Source organism: Dermacentor albipictus, chromosome 5 (genome assembly GCF_038994185.2).
Source record: "Dermacentor albipictus isolate Rhodes 1998 colony chromosome 5, USDA_Dalb.pri_finalv2, whole genome shotgun sequence".
Taxonomy (NCBI): Eukaryota; Metazoa; Arthropoda; class Arachnida; order Ixodida; family Ixodidae; genus Dermacentor; species Dermacentor albipictus.
The window spans coordinates 134,240,575-134,260,159 of NC_091825.1; the positions used below are offsets into that span (position 1 = coordinate 134,240,575).

At 43.6% G+C, this 19,585-nt stretch overlaps 2 protein-coding genes across 2 annotated transcripts in view; one reads left to right on the forward strand and one right to left on the reverse strand.

The window, feature by feature from the left end:
* Window positions 1–9,768: 9,768 nt before the first annotated feature.
* LOC135921244 (mucolipin-3-like) lies at window positions 9,769–12,726 on the reverse strand. The gene has a single exon (XM_065455556.2). The coding sequence runs from the start codon at window positions 12,458–12,460 to the stop codon at window positions 10,586–10,588; it is 1,875 nt and encodes a 624-aa protein (XP_065311628.2). The 5' UTR covers window positions 12,461–12,726; the 3' UTR covers window positions 9,769–10,585.
* Window positions 12,727–12,804: 78 nt separating this feature from the next.
* The window catches only part of LOC135921276 (GRIP1-associated protein 1-like), a 37,929-nt gene continuing 31,148 nt past the window's right edge, over window positions 12,805–19,585 (forward strand). Inside the window, exons 1-2 of the mRNA XM_070538950.1 lie at window positions 12,805–12,930; window positions 13,263–13,329. Coding sequence (XP_070395051.1) covers window positions 12,889–12,930; window positions 13,263–13,329 — 109 coding nt within the window. The 5' untranslated portion in view covers window positions 12,805–12,888. The remainder of the gene's footprint in view (window positions 12,931–13,262; window positions 13,330–19,585) is intronic.

The window sequence follows — 19,585 nt, forward strand, 5'->3', positions numbered from 1 at the left end:
ACAGAACGCAATGTATTTTTTGCCCAAGAACAAACAAACAAACAAACAAACACAAAGAAGATCCGGTAAATATGTATCAACTAGGCGAAGCCTCAGAACTACATTGCAAAACTCTTAATAAAGAGGCACACATAGAATGCATAAACAATTATGACCGTCCCGGCCATCTCAAGTGTCATGCTTTATATTCGAAGAGAAATGAATATTCGAACATGTCGAAAAGCTAATTTTCTTATAGAATACGAATCGAATAGCAACTATTCGATTCACCACCAAACATCCACCACCCACGGCGCTCTCGACGCAGGTATGCAGCCAATGTTTTACTCACGCGTCGATTATGAAAGCCTTCATTGCCGCAACTGTCTATGATAGCACACCTACAGCTCGGCAACACATTTTGAAATAAAAAGCTTGTTTTCGTGACTTCCGCACAAGTTCTTTTAACGATTAGCGCGCGTGCGTGCGTGCGTGTGTGTGTGTGTGTGTGTGTGTGTGTGTGTGTGTGTGTGTGTGTGTGTGTGTGTGTGTGTGTGTGTGTGTGTGTGTGTGTGTGTGTGTGTGTGTGTGTGTGTGTGTGTGAAAATTTAAAGTGCAATGTTCTTGATGTCCTCCAGTCGCTTCTTCCGTCCGATCAAAGCGTGTGCTACTTGCAGGGTGTTTCTACGCAGACGTTAAGCAATATTTAAAAGAAGCCGCTTTCAAATAAATGGACGGTTCCTTCGCAGACATGCCGTCAGTGGTGTCAACCACGGGGTAATAATTAATTCGCTGATTAACAAAAATCATTAATTATCTCTACATTTTTTTTTGTTTCAGGAGGCTCATCGTATTTGGGAAATCGAAGCGAGGTCTCCGTACAAGCCGTATCAATCATTGGACCTGGGAAAATGGAATTCGTGCTCGCGGAACTGTGGCACAACGAATTTCGGCTATCACAGCGCGCGCAACCGAAACTGGGAAGCTGCAGCGAGCGCAAAGCCGCGCCTCTCGGGACGACATGTTCTGCTTACGTCACCCGCCATGCAGCGGGCAGCCAGCGTATACTGCGACATCGAGGAGCACGAGCCCAGCGCACTGGCCGTCTGCTGCTCATATTTACCACCTCATATTTACTGTTTCATTATTTGTGCATTTCGCTTCCCCTTTAGTCAGATATTATCTTGATGGGTGCCTGATTAATTATTTCCTTCATTTATGTATACGCCCAGGAATTAATTCATTCATTCATTCAGGAATACCCGAAGACCCGCAGATGTAATTGTTACATAAGAAGGGGGGGGGGGGGCAGAGCTGATACAACCTATCACTTAGATACGCTATTATACAGTTAGTTTCATTATATTGTCTACAAGAGCTTGAACAGAGCCCATAAATAATTAGTAAAAATAAACACGAATTATAAAGAAATCTAAACAAGGAATTACAACGTGTCAAGAGCACATTGCAATTATTCAAACAATCTAATTATACTGCGGCATACATTTACGCACTACATAGAAAAAGGAAAGGACTAGCTGAAAAAAAAAAGATATGAACGAAAACATCGGTTGAAAAAAAAAACACACCGGCGAATAAAAAGAAAAACACTAATACGAGCGTTACTGGGCCGCCAAGGATTTCTAGAAGCGAGCAATATTCCCGGAAACTATTGAGTAGAACGCTTATCTGTGATAAGCGAGCTCATGCACTCTATGTGTTTAATCTGACCCGCCTTTGGCCTACTCAACGCCTAGATTCATGTGCGTTCATGTGAATCTAAGCCGTGTTTCCTTATGTGCCCTGATTTTAGTGCGGTTATATATGATTCTAGAGTACTTATATATGATCGGACTCTATGTTGACATTAATGTACTTATGTGACTCAGCTTTGTGGCGCTGTGTTTCTGAGTTGACTTTCAGTTATAGTGCGTTTAAGCGATTTTCTTTATATTTCTATGTGAAAAAAAGGAGCAACGGGCGCCAACTAAAGGCGACATCTCCTAAGCAGCATATAATATAATAAAGAAGTATTGATTGCCATATAATGAGACTTGGAAAGCTGTGATCAAAAAACATGGTCTATAGCAGAACAAATGTAACACGTAAGTATGATTAATACAGAGAAGTGCTAAGCGAGTGAATTTATTGTACACATTAACACAACTATACATTCGCTGGTATGATGTGAAGCGAAAGTTTAAGATGAATCGCTAAACATATGTTAGTTTTCGTTCAACGTGCGTTTTCTTCGAATCGTGTGACGTCAGGCTCAGTGGCGATGTGTCTCCGCAGATTACTACATTCGGTGAAAGTGCGAGGAACAAATGACATGGCACGGTGAGATTTTTTGTACCTCACGCGTTTGATTTTATATAAGGGTGGCCTCCGCGTGAAAACGTGGCTGTGGGTTTGTGGAAGAAATCGTGATGCATATAGGCATTGTTGAATGGTGATGTAGCTTGTGGAGGAGTGAACGGCGACATGATATTTGAGGCACTTAAGCGCGTGTTTTAAGAGCAGTGAGGCTAGTGAAAATTGAGCATTCAAAGTAATCATAATTGCTTGCATATGGGCACTCCTGTACATGCTCGATTCGACCATTGCGTAGACTGCACAATGTGTTTGGCTGTCAGAACGCTGCCGACCTAACACAGCTGGTCTTATAACTGTGCCTTTCGCCTTGTTTTTTTTTTCTCTTTTTCGTTGAACAGCCTTGCTAACGTTAGCTGGGACACACGGTAGGTGTGCTCAGTGTCCTTCGTTCAGTACTGCCAACACGCTCGGTTTCAGCGTGGCAATCAGCTGCACGTGGTCTAACAAGAGCGATGTTCTTATCGAGTACATGTTATCAAGGGCTAGCATTATCCAACGGCATAAAATGAAAAGTGCTATTATCGCTGCCAGGCTACATAATAGATAGTAGGCGGTTCTCACCTTTATGTACGGATACTCGCCTGCCTTGCGTCGAGAAGGTATGTGTTGCAAGCGAGGAACTATAAAAGCGACGTCGCAGTGACATGCGCAAGAGATAATACGCGAGGTATTGTATGTGCGAAACGCACAGGATATGGAAAGCTGGCGGTCCGTGTCTTGCTCTTGTTTCTTCTGTGTTTGACTTCGCGCGCGTCACATGTATATCGCATACCTCGTAGTGCTGCTGTTTGCTCCATATACCGGATAGTTATTACGGTATAAAGTTAGAAATGCTTACTGTAAATAGACAAGCAAACAAACAACCAAAGAAGTAGACAGAGACGAGAGAAACGGAAAGGTTCCATTGCACCTCTTGGAGAACACAGCACTCGTTATAAGGAATAGTGCAAATAAACATACCAAGCGTAAAACGACACAACATATGCGCGAACTTCGACAAATAGTATATTCGAAACAAGGTGCGAATACAGTTAAAGCTCGATTTAACGAAACCAGAATTCACGAAATTTACGATTTAACGAGTTTACTGTCGATACTAGCATTCATAGTGCCAAACACGTTGAGCATCTCCTAGCTACGAAGTGGACTCAACGTCTCGCGCGATATAACGAAGTTTTGGGGATAAATATTAGAAAAATGTGGTAAAAATATGCGATGGCGGGTTTTAGTTCAGATGACGGCTACCATTGGCATGTTGAATATGGGCTGTCCGCTCCCACGAAGGAACACAAGACGCGTTTAAAGGGCTGCCTCAGGCAAAAGATACGTTTTGTAGCGATTAGAATTCTTTGGCTATTTCTGGCACTTTGAGTCTATCTATCTATCCAGCCTCTTACGCCGACCCAGTGAGCCAACTATTCCAGCTTCGTCAACCGACTCTTGGCATGCCGTCGGGGTCGTCATCCCACATTGTCCTCACGCCAACGTCATCGCGCTGTCTTCGTCATATACCATCATAATTTCATATTATCGTCATACCGTCTTCGTCGTTCCATCGACTTCGTTCCTTCTTCGTCGACACTGCGTTGTCTTCATACAGCCGTTGTTATGCCGTCTTGGTCATGGCTGACCCTGGCGACCTTGACGTAATAGCTAGTTGTGCGGAAACTCGCAAGGAGGAGAGAAGTAATTAATTAAGAGAAAAAGAGACATTCACACAATCGCAGCAGTTGCTACAAAGAAAACCTAAAAAGAAAAGCCTCGCAGTTCAAGAAAAATTCGTCCCGGACTCGAACCCAGGACTACCGCGTTTCCAGAGCAGCCGCTCCACCATCTCACCTAACTAGGCGGCTAGCAGATCTAGTAGGTCGAAGTCGAATTTGCCAACAACTCCAAGCAAAGGCAATAGTTTGAATTAATAGTTCTTTTCTACAAAGTACTATTACGTCGAACTCTTGCCTTTGCTACGAGTTGTTGACAAATTCGACTTCGCCCTGCCATCTGCTAGCCGCTTGATTAGCTCAGATGGTAGAGCCACGTAGAGCGGCTGCCCAGGTAAGTCGATGGTTCGAGTCCCCTACTAGGACGAATTTTTCTTCAACTGCGAGGCTTTTCTTTCGAGGAACCCATACTTCCTTGTGGCTACTTTTGGGTGGATGTCTCATTAAAACAAATAATAATAATAATAATAATAATATATGACCTTTTAGTACAAATCATTTGCTGGCCACGCACATGCATAAGCAAAAAAGAAAAAAAAAGACTACACCACGCTGTAACAAAGAAAACCGCGAACGACAACGATAAACAATCCGGCCACCGAACTCCGCCTGCCAATTTTAAACGCCGGGGCGCGCGGCACACTTCGGCGCGATATTTGAACCGCTTTGAGCGGGCCCTCGAGGTCGCGCCAGTTTGTATAGGTGTTCTGTGGTCGCGCTTCCACAGGTTTATTCCTCATAGTGCAGTCGATATTTTTTTTTGGGGGGGGGGGGGGGTATTCTACCATACACCCCTTGGGGGGGGGGGGGTATCCTACCATACACCCCTCCTAAGAGCACCTTAGCGAAACTACACTTGCGCGCGAAGCCTTTAACCGTGTATGTAAAGTTACCCGTCCGTGCGCGGTTAACAGGCTTTGCGTAAAAGCCAGTAAATTCGTTAAAAAAAATAGGGCGTTGCAGCGCAAGTGGCGCTATTTATCACTCGACAATCACTTTGCCACTTGCTGGATCGAAGCCCCATTTTAAGCGTGAGCAAATTCAATCGACCAAGGTTGAAATGTCTATAGTGTAGGCCGCGACTCAGGTAATGGTTTAAGCATACTCGCCGCCATGGTGTCAGGACAGCCTAACCTATTTCTAACACCGTGCTCGCCACTGGCCATACAATGTCTATACGCAGTCGAAGCTCGCTTCCCTGGCGCGACAACAATCGCGCTCGCCGAAGTCGATAACATATAGGCGCTCTAGGCTCGCGGGAAAGCTAAATAGAACCAGACGTGGATAAAAGATCAAGGCGAGCTCGCCAGAACAGAGGAGAGAAAACAAACTCTGAGGCATGTTTGCCATTCAACTGCAAACGACTCCCAGAATGCGATAGCAATTGGGTCCAGCGTTCGCCGAACTTTTCCGAGCCCGACTGTATACACAGCCATCGGACGGTCACGTAAGCTGCCCAACCAGTCTGGTAGATGAACAATTACTGAGAAATCGCCGTTAGCTTCCCCGTATGCACTCGGATCCAGTGGTGGTTTCAGGGCAGCTTCAAGGAGAAGGAGGGAGTTGCCTATTTAAACTTCTGCAAGGGCAATTAGGGGAGTGCAACGTTTACTAGACGTTTAACTTGGACAGTGGAAGTGGTGATGAGGGTTATCTTTCCCGATGCTGTTCTTTTCTTTTTTTGTTCGCTGTACTTAAACTTTTCTTTATTCTGCATGGCATTTCTTACGTGTGCAGCTCTGAAACCAGGGTTTGGCTGTTATTATTATTATTTATTTATTTATTTATTTATTTACTTATTTTTCAAAATCCGGTCGTGTTTTCCTAGTAACCGTGGAAGTAATTCATTTTTAACGGAAGTTCACCCTGGTTTGAAACGAGCTCTGCAGCTTTAATTGTTGACTCTCTGCGAGCATTCCACAACAATGAATGCGATCTCCACTGAAACGCTGCTGACGAAAAATAGAGGAAAAAGAAAGCTATTTTCGTCGTCTTCCGGGCATTTGTACAGACATGACTCGCACGTTTATCAATTCATTGGTACATAGTACACGCTTGCGGTGTTAAGAATAGGACCATATCTCATCTGAGCCCATGGACAAGCTCCTATCTCGAGCTGGCCAGGTCAGGACAGCTTGATGTGATATTCGGTGAAGTCCAGCGACAGTGCACTGGAGATCCTATACGCAAGACCCGAAACAAATGTGTTCTTGATTTTTAAAACATTGTCGAGCCCATTGACGCTCTATGAGAAATGAGAACCACAAAAGGAACACCGTCAGTTGCAATATATATACTGCGCCGTTTTCCCGCCACTGGCCTTACCCCAGCTCCGCTGGTCTCTGGTGTTTGCGATAGCAGAGCCACGCATAATTTTTATGTAGCATGTATTGAACAACAGAAAGATTGGGAGTTTTTCACGTTGCTCCACAATTTTCTCATTGACACTTTTCATCTAAATATAATATTTGATAAGTTGATTGATTAATTAAGACAAATATGATGTGATTAGGCGGAATGCAAAACAAATAATCTGAGTACCTCCAAGCGACGGCAAATAACATTACCTCGGTTCTGTCAAGTTATGTGGCATTTGCATATATTTTAAATGTTGGCGCATGATAGACGCGGTCAGGACACCCTGTACAAACAAGTGGCAACGGCCGGGCCTCCTTGTGAAAAAGTTCCCTCCGAGTCGCACGTGCATGTATGATCACGCAAATGAACTATGACGGAGTATCCGCAAACTATTAGTCGATTCCAACGCACTACGTGCCGATAGAAGCACAGAAAAAAAAAAGGAACAGAAACCCGATTTAGGCCGAGAACAAAGTGTCGGTTACTTTATTTTGCGACAAGGAATGTGCCAGTAACAGCGAAAAATGGCTTGTCGCAGACAATGAAATGCCGCCCAAGGTATGTTCCCGATGCAGCATTTATCGTGCGACGTGAGGTAACGATCAGTGAACTTCGCGTAAGCGTAAAGTTATCTTTCTCTTGAAGACAAAGCGGTCACGCGGCGGCAGTGTATTTGATTCGCCGTCCTTGTCGCGTTCCAGGGCATTTTGCTTCGTCAAAGTACCGATTCCGTCGTTTTCTTTTCTTGCTATTGAGGGCGGCATGTATCGGTCATTATGTCCATAATCATGGTCACTATTTTAACACGGAACTCATGGAATCAGCTGTGTTTGCGGCCTGGCGATGCACTGCGATGGACCAGTTTGTGCACTACAGTGGATCGTAATGACATATGTGCCGGCCAATCATGACAGAAGACATATTAGTGGCAAAGGCTGCCAGCCAATGAATAATCCTTGCGAAATAAAGAAATGCATAGTTAACTAATCGCTAAAATTTTGCAAATTGACTTTTAAATTTCTTTACAGCACAAATTTAAATTTACAAGCTGGAGCCAGTGAGTTATCAAGGCACATCCACTTGAAGATAATTTTGATAAGCGCCGTTAAACTTATGGCAGAAATGCATTGTTGTTCCCCTTCATTTCGTTCCACACACCTTTTTTCTGTTTTGCATTGAAGCTCAAAAATAAGTGGAACGCAAATGTATTTCATTGCACATTCTGGCACCGTGTATTGCAAGACTGGTGTTATCGTCAGATCACCGGCCAATTCCGTAAATTGCAATATCTGCTGTAAAGCAATTCATTTAAAAGGTTATTAGCAACATCTCGTTAATTACTCAATTATATATATATATATATATATATATATATATATATATATATATATATATATATATATATATATATATTTACTTCTTATGTAAATGAGTAATGTAGCTCAAGGAATAGAACTCTGCTGCATGCCATGGACAATTTTTAATATTCATGTCAACACACGAGCGCATACAGAAGAAAAAAAAAATTGAAGCTGCAGCATATCTGCTATGACCGGCCTTTCTACCTTTCCTGTAAATAAAACCTGCATTTCTCTTTTATTTGAGAATTTACGCTAGACATTTACACTTAATGGCCATTCATCTACTACAGCAGTAATTTGGAGATTCTACATAGAATACATAGCTACGACATACACGGATGACGAGGCACATCTAATTTCATGGATAGCCTTTCGAAAGATGTACTGATCAGACAGTGTCAAGTTCAGTCCCCATAAATTTCATGCTGGATGGCGCAGGAAGAAAAAAAAATTGACTCCCCATCCTGGCCCTGCGAAAGTGATGTCCAGCAAAGCTGGTGAAAACCACCACTACAACTTGTGAAAGGGGAATGCAATGCTTTATTGCTCAATTCTTCCTCCGGCACATTATTCAGCCACAGGGGAATGTGGACGTGCAGACTTCCCCCGGTAAAACCACCAGCAGCAGAGCACTGCTGCTGCTAGTATTGCCGTTTCCTTTTCCCTTCTCCACTCCTCGGAAGTGCTAGCTATGCGTTGCCTACCCACACCGGTGCCTCAACAATGAAATCATGCTAGGCTGGTTCTCATATATATGAAAGGCTAGTGACATCACTCCCCACATCGACATGTTGCTATCGCTGCGGCAGTTTGTGCAACAGTAATCTTTACCGGGAAACGTATACGGGAAGCGCTACGTGCTTCATATTGTTAGCAGGAGCGCCTTATCATCAATTATGTGGTTTGGATGCTTGTTTTGTGCTTGTTCTTTATTGAATCGAACGCTATTCTGCATGTTGCACACTTGGTACCAAAGAATCTATGTACTTTTCACTTCAATCGCTGAAGGTTTTTTCGCGAGGGCGATGCAGCAAGAAATTCCGACCAGCTAGAGGCCGACAGCTTCACTGCAATAAAGTGCAGTGCCACTCACTGCCTTGGTCACGAGTAGTGATGGCTAACACTCCCAGGGTTATGTCATAAATACGCATGAAAGCGGATGCAGGGCCAGGTACGGCGTCGTAGCTTCTAAAGCAACGCACGAGTCATGCTGAGGTTGTGGATTCAGCTCCCACTGGTGGCACAGTTGTATTTCCTTTCAATAGAAGAACAGCTTATCCATGGATAAAACTGCAGAATTCCTAGAAAGTCTTCTCCCACTCCTCAGAGTAACTTTACAGGCAAATCAGTTCTGCAGAAACCCGCAAGGTGGAGTAAAGTTCATGAAAGGGAAAAATTGTCATGTACCTGACTAGCATGAAGCTACAGAGCTCGTGCTGCAATGAAGCTGTAACTTCATGCTAAAGCCGGGTGGATGGCATTTTGTCCGTTTCAGTAAATTCACGGCATCCAAAACCAAGTGGGAACCGAAATCAACTAGGGATGTAGGAATAATGTTTTTGAAATGAAATTGAATAGAGGTACAATATTCTTAAACGTTACGGACATATTAAAATTTTAATAAACAACAAAAGCAGGAAAACAGATGAACAAAGCATAAATTTCAAAGGAATGGAAGCTGTGGTCATGTTCTTATAATAGGACCATTATCACATGGATTGCACATGGATAGTCCTGAAATACACTTTATTCAAGATCTCGCATCATTTGCTAATGATGCTGAGGAATACTGCATCTTTTGGACAGTGACAAAGCTTGCATCTGCACAAATCAGTGGCTGAAATGATGTCGAAGATTTGAGCTCTTTATAATTTATGACAGCAAGAACACTGCAACCATTTTGCTTCAGTTATTTTGCTTGTGTGCATTTTTTGAGTAATAATAATAATAACTAAAATAAAGACATCAGTACACATATTTTCACCTAAGATTTATTCAGCATTTGGTACAAGCCAACTATCATTGTGTACCGTGGGAAGTCAATGAAAATCCCCTCGACTGTATAATCTCAGTGGAACACAGGCCCGAGATTTACATACAAGGTACCTTTGCAACATGTGCAGAGTCTACAGATCAGAAAACTGAAGCCATAACCTTCTCTACTTCGTAGTTTTGTGTGACTAATAAAATAAGAAAGGTATTATGGTTCCCATAAAGGCAAAACAACATGAGGTTTGTCAAAAACAAAAGTGATGAAGTTTCTTGAAGAACAGACATTAACATGGCTGTCAGGAACATTATTGAGTCTCCAAAGTTGCCTTTGTGAACGATGTAACAATGCAGAGAGCACAAAATTGTTATCCTTGTTCAACAAGTATGCATATATCCAGCTGCCATGATGCACATGTGTCAGCATTCGTCAGCATTCATAAAGAGAAGAGAGTAGTGGCTACATCATGGTGTGATGTCAACAAGTGCAAACACGATGAGGGCCGAGCATGAGACCTGCAATGTTACTGTGTGCCACTCAGTCTTGTGTGTTCCTAGCATTACCTACAAGTAACAACTGCTTACAGTAGCATCAACAGCTGTATGTAAAACATTAATAAGACACTAGTTACGTCAATGGTACAACAATATCAATCATAATCACTGCACAGTCTGTCTACTGAGATTCAGTTCAAAGCTACACGGGACAGTGACAGTCACTGTGGGCCGCATCCTTCTAGCATTCTCTTTTAAATAATAACACCAGCTTAGTTGGACCCCCGAAGTAATGTCCACGAAGCGTCATATGGGATTGTATCCCCTCCTCCGAAAGCATGGAAAGCAGTCAGTTATTATCTGTGTCCTGCTCCTCTTTGGGGACTGGTCATCCTCGAGGTATGCTGTGCTTGTGGCCGTATCGTTGCATTCAGAGATGAACTTATGCAGCTCTCCCGGCTGTGCTCCATGCTCATGTATTTCACGGATTGTTTCGTACGAGTCCATGATCACTGATAAGAACAAGCTGAGCACACAGTAGATGAAGAGGATCAAGAACAGGTAAAGGTAGAACCTGCAGAACCACCAGATGATGCCGTCACTCTCTGACAAGATAGCGAACGTGGCAAACATGTCATCTCCATTCATGAGGGCAAAGAGACACTCGGAGGTCATGCTGAGTGAGCGGAACTTGATGTGATGTGGTCCCAGGACAACCCATCCACAGAAACAGAAACCACAGTACAGAAGAAGCGCACAGAGCAGAAAGCGCAAGATGTTGGGGAAAGCCCGACGCATTGTTAGGATGAGGATGTTGTATTTCTTGAAGAAGCCTAGGTAGCGCAGCACCCCAGCCCAGACAAGAAGGTTTCCAGTTCCAAGTAGCGCTGAACACAAGTTGTACTGCTGACCATCTAAGACACGCTGCTCCAGTTGTATCTTAAAGCAGGAGCCCAGGATGATGAGAATGTCATTGATGGTGATCATGACATACCAGAAGTCTACAAACTCCAGCTCATCAGATAGTGTAAGTTTCTTCTTGTAGTACTTTGCAAAGAACCTCGCTGTTTTTTTCCGCAGTGTTTGGCCACGGATAAGAGACCTGACACACAGCACTAGTGAGGAAGCACAGATAACAATCACAATTACATTGACAGCCTGGAGGCATGCATAAGCGATTTTGTTAGAATCTGTGTACAACACATTAGTGGTGCAGTATAGCTTTTTTGAATGTACACCAAGCGATATCAACAGCTGGCCGTCGTGGGCTTCATTGTTGTAGTAAATGGTGATATTGTACCGATAGCAGTCTGGCAAATCAAACTTGCTGAGGCTCTTGAGGTACACCGTCTTGAGGGTAAACTCTAAATGAACGTTTATGAGGCGTTCGAAGATAATGGAGAAGTTATGCTCCCGGAGGTAACTCTCGATGCTGAAGTTGAGCCAGGCGGGATTTCCTGCTTCAGGCCCTTTCACAGCCAGGCAACGCCGCACCGGATAGTTGTCAAAGATGAGTGTATCATTAAAGGGCCATACGTAGCCCTTGCGGTAGTAGGTCTTGCATAAAACGAGGGGGATCAGGTCGCCTGTAGGAGAGTCGTAGCCGAACGAGCCGATTGCCGACGTCGTGACGTTTGAGTATTTTCGCACAACATTGTCCACGTGCCTGTAGAACTCTGCCTTCGTGTACACCGCATAGGGCCCCGCGGCAGGCGGATAGTTCGCGATTTCACGCACACTGTCCCAATCGAAAAGAAATATGTGATGTAAGGCAACAGTCGTGTCCCTGTGCTGCTGCTGGTACGAGTAGCTGTTCGTGCCGAATAGCACCAGCTGTAGGGTGACCAGGGCAATCTTCACAACCTGCAAGACTAACTTCCAAGGAATGCGCTTTTTGGCCTGGTACTTTTCTATAGGGTTCATGAAAAAGAAGCGCAACTTCCTGCGCATACGGTCGCGGATGTTCGGATGGAGATCCGAACCCAAATCGTCATTCTCCTCCCAGGAACTGGTGTCGCCTTGCGTAGCATCATCTGCTGAATCATACGTCGAAGCCTCTACGCCGCTTGAAACAAGTTGCTGGATGGTTGTATTTCCAGGCTTACGCACGTACACGTCGCTGTCGTAGGGATCGCACGAGCCGCATGCTGCAGATGGATCTTGGTGCACTCCCTTATCCATGTTTCCACGTAACAATGGCAACGGTCACTTTGACACATACACAACATACACCATTACTTTCACTTAAGATTTATGCGCGCCGAATAGAGATAACGCCCGATCGAAGCGGCACTGACCACTTAAAGAGCCGACACATTCGCCACAGCATGCTTTGTCGCGTTTTCTGGGACCCAGCGATTCAGTTGGATTCATGCTCACGAGCTCTCGATAGCCGTCGTCGCCGTCAGCCAACCCTTTGTTCAACCCAACCAACCCAACCTCTAACCGCCTCGGACTGCGCACAGGATGTCATGTGTTGGATTTCTTTTGGTTATGACTTCCGGTCACATGTCACATTGCTTGTTATTTCTAGTTGTCTCCGTTGTTTCCAAGCGGCGCAGGATAATCGCAGCGTCGGCAGGTGTCGCCGCCTACAGAAAGATGGGAACATGGCGGCTACGCTCTCCGACGATGAGTTTCAACGCTTGCAAGTAATACTACGCTTTATTGTCATAACGCACTTAGTTCCATGCTTAACGCTCTGTGTTTGCATTCGTAAGATCAAACGCTGCGAGGCAGCGATTGTGTAAAGTGCTGGTGTCAGCTGTGCCGCACTACATGCGTTTTACTCGCGCACTGCTCGCAGTGCTCGCATTTGCATCCCTTTGCTGCAACTTCCGAAAGCAGTGCCGTTTTCATCATACCATAGCACCAGGGCTTTTCAAAAGTGTAAAACTCAATTTGTGACCATGTGTTACTGCATAACTTGCTTGGGTGTTTTGCTTGTCGTAATTTAATCCTTCCAAACTGTGCATGAAACCAGACGCAGTTGCTCGATCTGCGGAGTAGGAACTACAACTTGGACGAACACTGCAAGCGCCAGAGCCAAGGCAAGTGTCCCACTGTCACTTGTTGGTTGCGAATGAGACTGCGAAACGTATGCCTTTTGCAAGAGCTCTTTCTTTTTCTTCCTTTCTGGGTTTACATTTGCGGAAGGCTCCTGATCGTGTCCTTGAAGGGCATAGTAAACACCTCCAGCGTGCGTAGTTTCGTCAGAACTCAATTTCATGATGCAACGCGAGAATTATGCGGTTCTAGCATTGCGCTGTCGTTGGGTTTGATGGGACGTTTTTTTTCGCTTCCTGGAAGGTTGTATCGCTATTTTATTGGGCTTCCGCCAGCGCTATCAAGTTGCGTTGCCTTTTGCTGTCAAAGCAGGTGGATGGCTCGCCACTTTCTAATGCGAGCGTGGTTGCAAACGTGCGACGTGCTGAATCACGTGCCGTCTATACTGCTTTACTTTATTGTAGGCACTTCGTTCCGGCATATGTAACCGCGTTGCGGCAGTTGACGTTTAAAAAAAAGAAATTGGGATTATTAAAAAAGGGGGGGGGGAGGAAGGACGTCTCCTGCCGCACACGCCTTAAGGCTGTTTCACATGCTGCGACTGCAACGACGAAAATCGGTGCTGTCGCACGCGTCGCAATGCGATTTTTAGAGGGCTCATTTCACATGATTGCGATTTCAACAATGCGACTGGTGCGACGCCCAGGGTTGCTTACTGCCAGGTTTCGTGATACACGGTGCATAATTCTTTTATTTTAGTGAATAAAACGTTTACGCTATAATATTATTGACTTCTCTTGATTAGAAGCAAATAATATGTGCGTTTACTAATTTAAGAACGTTAGTTAAGATTTGTCCTGGGGTGCGCGACGGCGGTTTTGTTAGTTCAGTGCGACATCGCGCACGTAAACAGCTGTTCGCAGGTGGTTCAGCCAGCGATTCTTTATTCTATGGTTCAGCGTTGTGTGTTGTCTTATCTACATTCTATGACCGTTTCGTTCTGCCTGCGCTTCAACAATCTACAAGATGACCTATCGACAAGTTCATATAGCTACCCTCACCGTATATGCAGTATTCGGAATTCGGCTGCCACGAAGTTGTGTCAGCCCAGCAAGATCCTCGCGCTACGCGGGCTCGGCGTCAGCTTCTGGAGAAACGATGCGTGTATATTGCCCGTCATTGCGCATATGTGGTGCCTGCTCCTAGCCATATTCTTACGCCAAACGCAACAAGAAGCACCAACCCGAACGCCCGCGTGTGCCCCTGAACGAAGCCTCAAACGATCAGTGTGATTAGGACGTGGAATGAAAACTGTGTTGTGAAATCCAACCTTAGCGCTAGCCTGGTTCGTCCATCGCCGTGCTTGCGCTGCGAATATATATATGGGAGCCTTCTCTAAATATTTCTAAAGGCGCAAAAGCCGACGCATTAAATGTTTCGAGCAGTTACCGTGGCTTTTGTAGAAACCTGTACGTTGTAATATAGCATTCTAAAAGACACGCTTCTCGTCCACTTTGTTGTCCCGAGTCTCGCGCTGGTAGTATACTCGGAACTTCTAACAAGAAGACCATATCAATACGCGCTATTCATAATGCAGGATCGTAGGCCCACGGCAGGCGCACTTGCCGTAGAATTTTTCAGCTTTCTGCTCAGCCTCGCACGCCTCTCACGGTTAGCCTGTTTTGTGGAAATAAATATTATTATTATATTATTAATGTTATTAGATATTATAGTTTCTTCACTGTAATTTATAGCAATCATCCAGATTTCTTAAGCTAGTCATGCATTTAACCTGTATTAGGTCAACATTGTTATGACATGCTTATGGGAGTCATTTCAAACTAGATTGCTCAGCCAGAGAAAGTACAAGTGTAAGCTTCAATGTTTATTCCAATTTCGTATTCCTAAACAGATTATATTGGCAGAATTTTATGCCTGCTTGCATTTCCTGCAATTCAATGTTCAGAGCTGGAAAAACTGATTCCTTTTCTTGCTGCCGAAAGGCTGCTCCAATGTCGATAGCAAGCTATAATTATTCATTTCGAAAGTGTTAAGCAATGACTATATGTCTAAGCTTATCAATGCGTTTTTGTTCCACGAACACAATAAAGTTTTCTCTCTCCCTCTCATTGACAGCCATGGAATGAAACCATTCACTTTCATAAGTATCAGGATGCAAACATTCTGGAGATTGTCCTGAGCATTTGTCTGCATCCTATAGTGTACATGTTTGTATTAAGTTCTCGTGTTACAATCGCAGTGATCTACACATATTGTTATATTGCAACAAACTAATTTATTTCACTTTGTTTTCAAATCTACCATGTGGCCATGCAGTAATACCATGGCCCATGCATTAATAAGCAAAAAAGAAAACTGCAGATTCAGTGTAGGTGTTGGAATCTATGCAAAGTGAGGTTTCTGTCAAGTGGTCAATTAAATGCTGTTAAAGTAACTGCAATATATACAATTTGTCTTATTTTCAACAATCCAACATGTCATCTTTTGCAAGGTTTGCTTATGCACCGCATAGGTCACAACCTTAATGTCATGTAATCTTTATGCATTACACTGTTCACAAACCATACCGAAACGCAAATGGCAGTTAATGTAGATGCACGCTGTGAGACATCAACACAGTGACGTTTGTTGAGCAAGGAATGGTGCGAGGTGTATGCAGATGAATGAATGACGTGCTTATGTACTTATTTATATACCTCGCAGGCTGCAAGGTTGGAGTATTATGCAAGGGGGAATAAGAAAGTTGTTACATAAGGAAGAAGGGCACAACATTAAGAAAAAAAGCAGTACCAATACATTGCACCAACTAGCCCAACGTTTTTTACTGGCACAACGTTATACAATACTTCACAAACAATAACAGAAAAAGTTACTGCCCATGCACCCTGTACAGACGGTAAACCAACGAAGCTGAAATGTGCAGCCCCAGTGTTTATCACTGGGTTAATTCCAATGGTTTATTCAAGTCTTTCTATATTATTGGTTATGTCTGTGTTTCTTAATGAGGTTATGCACATGTTTGGCTTGGGTTTATCACATTGTTTATTTGGAATGCCACACATTGCACTTTGCAAGATCACCATCATAAAAAGTGCAATGAGTGGTTCATTGTGTTAATCCAGCGGGTCCATCAAAGTCTTTCTGAATTCTGTTATGCACTTGTGTTTTGTAATGCGTTAATCATAATGTTTATGACTCAGTTATGCACTGTAGTTACGAAGTGACACACTGGGGCTGCACATTTCATTTAATTAAATACAGGGACACATTTTCGAACCTATTGTGAAGTCTGAAAGAGACTGCTGCACGCGTGCTCTGCTGCTAGAGAGAAATGACGTCACTATCGGTCTAGCCAATGGCCCACCACACCTTTGCTGTGAGATAATAATGACATCATGATCTTGTCTTAACCCCATCCCCCTCTGTGTCCCTTCCCTGCAATAATACGCAGATAAATGTATGTTTGAAATGCATAAGCATTTCTATGTCTACCCAACAATAAATGTCTCCGTCCATCATGCAAGACGAATGCAATGGCTCACACCCCCTTAAACAATGGCTCATACCCCAACACTAGGGTTTTTGGGATTGGACCATGAGTGTTTCACATAAGCATATACAGCTTCACTGTAAAAAGAATGAACACCTTTCTGCTAGAGACCGAGACAGTCATGAGGTGTATTAACAAATGAAAGTTTATTTAACATGCCGAGTAAATGCTGTTTGATAAGCAATAAATCGAATTTACACAAATAGCAGAAGCAAGATCTGATGTGTGTCAATACAGATCCCAACAGGAAACGCATCCATCTCTGAAAGTGTAATAGCGACCATGCTGACACAAGATTCTCCCAGTGTATTTGCATCTACAGCATCCATAATTTCTCTAGGCAGCCGATCTCCACAGAATGCTAGCTTCTTCCTCTACGATGCACTCTCCACATCTGAATGTGCATTGTAGAGGAAGAAGCTAGCATTCTGTGCAGATCGGCTGCCTAGAGAAGTTACGGCAGCTGTAGATCTAAAAATGCTGGGTTAATCTTGTCAGCACAGCCTCCGTTAGAAATGGATGCATTTCCTGTCAGGAAACGCACATGAATTTTTGCTTCTCCTTTTTGTGTATGTTCAGTCTATTGCTTGTCAGCGAGCATTTACTCGGTGTGTACATTAAACTTTTGGTTGTTAAATCATATCGGTTTTCTTGTTTGTCCTATGTGTTCTCTGGTGCCATTTGCAGCCAGGCTATTCGTTTTTTTTTTTTTTAGACTGCAACAAGTCACTTTAATGGCCCTCATGATACCTTACAAAATTTTTTATTTGGCCAATGTAGCAAGAATGTACAGTGTGAAGCAGTAAGAACAGGGTATGCTAACTTCTAATTAAAAGGTCTATTGTGAAAATGCAGTGATCTATAAAGGTTACCACGAAGTAGTACAGCAATAAAACCTGATAAAGACTAGTGCTTGATGAAACCAAACATAAAAGCAGGAAAGGGAGAAAATACATATAGATATACAAGTCCAGGGAAAAAAACATTGTGATCACCAAGTGTGCATGTGGCTACCTTCCAGGAAACTCATTTTTTTCCCAATGGCATGGAACTGGAAGAATGTGCTTGCATAAGCAAGCGGTCAGTCTGTCTATTGGAATAACAACAGTGTTTCCTGAAAGGTGCTGGCATGCAGGATTGGCAATTGTAATGATTTTTTCCTGCACTTGGAATTTTTCTCTATTTTCTTTCTGTAGCATTTCTATTTATGTTTGGCTGCATCAAGCACCAATTTTTATCTATCCTTCAAAGATGTCTTTCTTTTTGTGAGGAAAACTCGGGGAAGGCAGGAGATGGAAATTCAAGATGATGAGCAACATGAGAACAAGGTGAAAGTAGGAGCCAACGTTTCCACACGTGGACCTTGAAGAAGACAAGTCCACTTGTTGAAATGTTGGCTCCTGCTTTCACCTTGTTCTCGTCCTGCTCATCGTCCTTTTTTTTCTGGTAATTTATATGACTCGCCACATTTTTACAAATGAACCTCAGTTGAAAGTTAGTCCTCATCCATATCTAGTGTCATCCTGTTGATACTGCTTCACGCTATGCACTCTTGCAACATTTGTGTGTGCGCGCGCACACAGGCATGGATTTGGATGTGAAATCGGGCCCTGGGGCAGAGGTATCATTCTTCTGTGCAGCCTCGTGAATTCATTAACTATATTGCAACAGAAATGTGATGGACAGGAACGAAATGAACACACAGAGCGCTTCGTTCTTGTCTGTTGTCTATCTGTTGCACTTTAGTTAATAATGAATACACACAAACTCATCTAGTTTTCAGTTATTATGTCGGGCTTATAAGCCTGCTTGTGTCCTGGAATATCTGCATGGCTACGTATCCTGTAATTTAATTTCTGGCCATGTGCTTGCAAGTCGCGTGTCAATCACCTGATTTTCCTGACAATCTTGTGTGATGTGCAGGCACAGACAGTTTCTGGTGAATCCATGCAGGGTGTTGTGCAGGGTGTAATCTGCACTACAAGTGCTGCTTTGATTGCTTTCAGTTCAGCTTTTCTAGGTATAGGATGACCTGGAATGGTACTCACTTATATGGGGTTTAGTTTATGTAGTGTCGTACTTCTGTTACACTGCTATTGCCAGATCAGTGTACTATATGTGCCTTATGTTTGCTTGCATCTTCATGATTAACAACCTCCTCTGTGTGTTTTGCAGTTGCATATAGTCTTCTGGCCTAATTGTTTGCCCCCATATTCCACGGTATGGGCCTGTTGTGTTTCAAGTTCAGGTACTCCCGAAATTGTGTTTCTGAAGGGAGAGGTAGTCGTCTTTGCATCTCATATGCTAGCTGGCATAGTATCTTGGGACGGGGTTCTGAGCTCTTGAGACAAAGAATTTGTGCTGCAGGCTGCAACTCTACTCCGTCTAGGTGCTTGTTCGTTACTTTCTCATAGAGGTCTTCAAGCATGGTACAGCTGGAAAGACCTGTTATTACTACCCGATGCCTGTATTCGATGAGTTGTCTTTTTGTGTGCTGCTGGTAATTCATACCGTACGATACCTTGGACACAAGCACAGCATCTGCGATTTTCTATAGTATCCACTCGTCCACCCCCATTATTTCGAGATTATTCTTTTCACCAGATGTGGAAGTTGCGTCCAGGCACTGCATAATTGTTTCACCCACGTGCTGGCTCTGCCGTCATGGGCTTACACTAGCTGAGGATTTGTGGATGTTGACTTGCGGGCATATTTGTCCAGCTATGAGG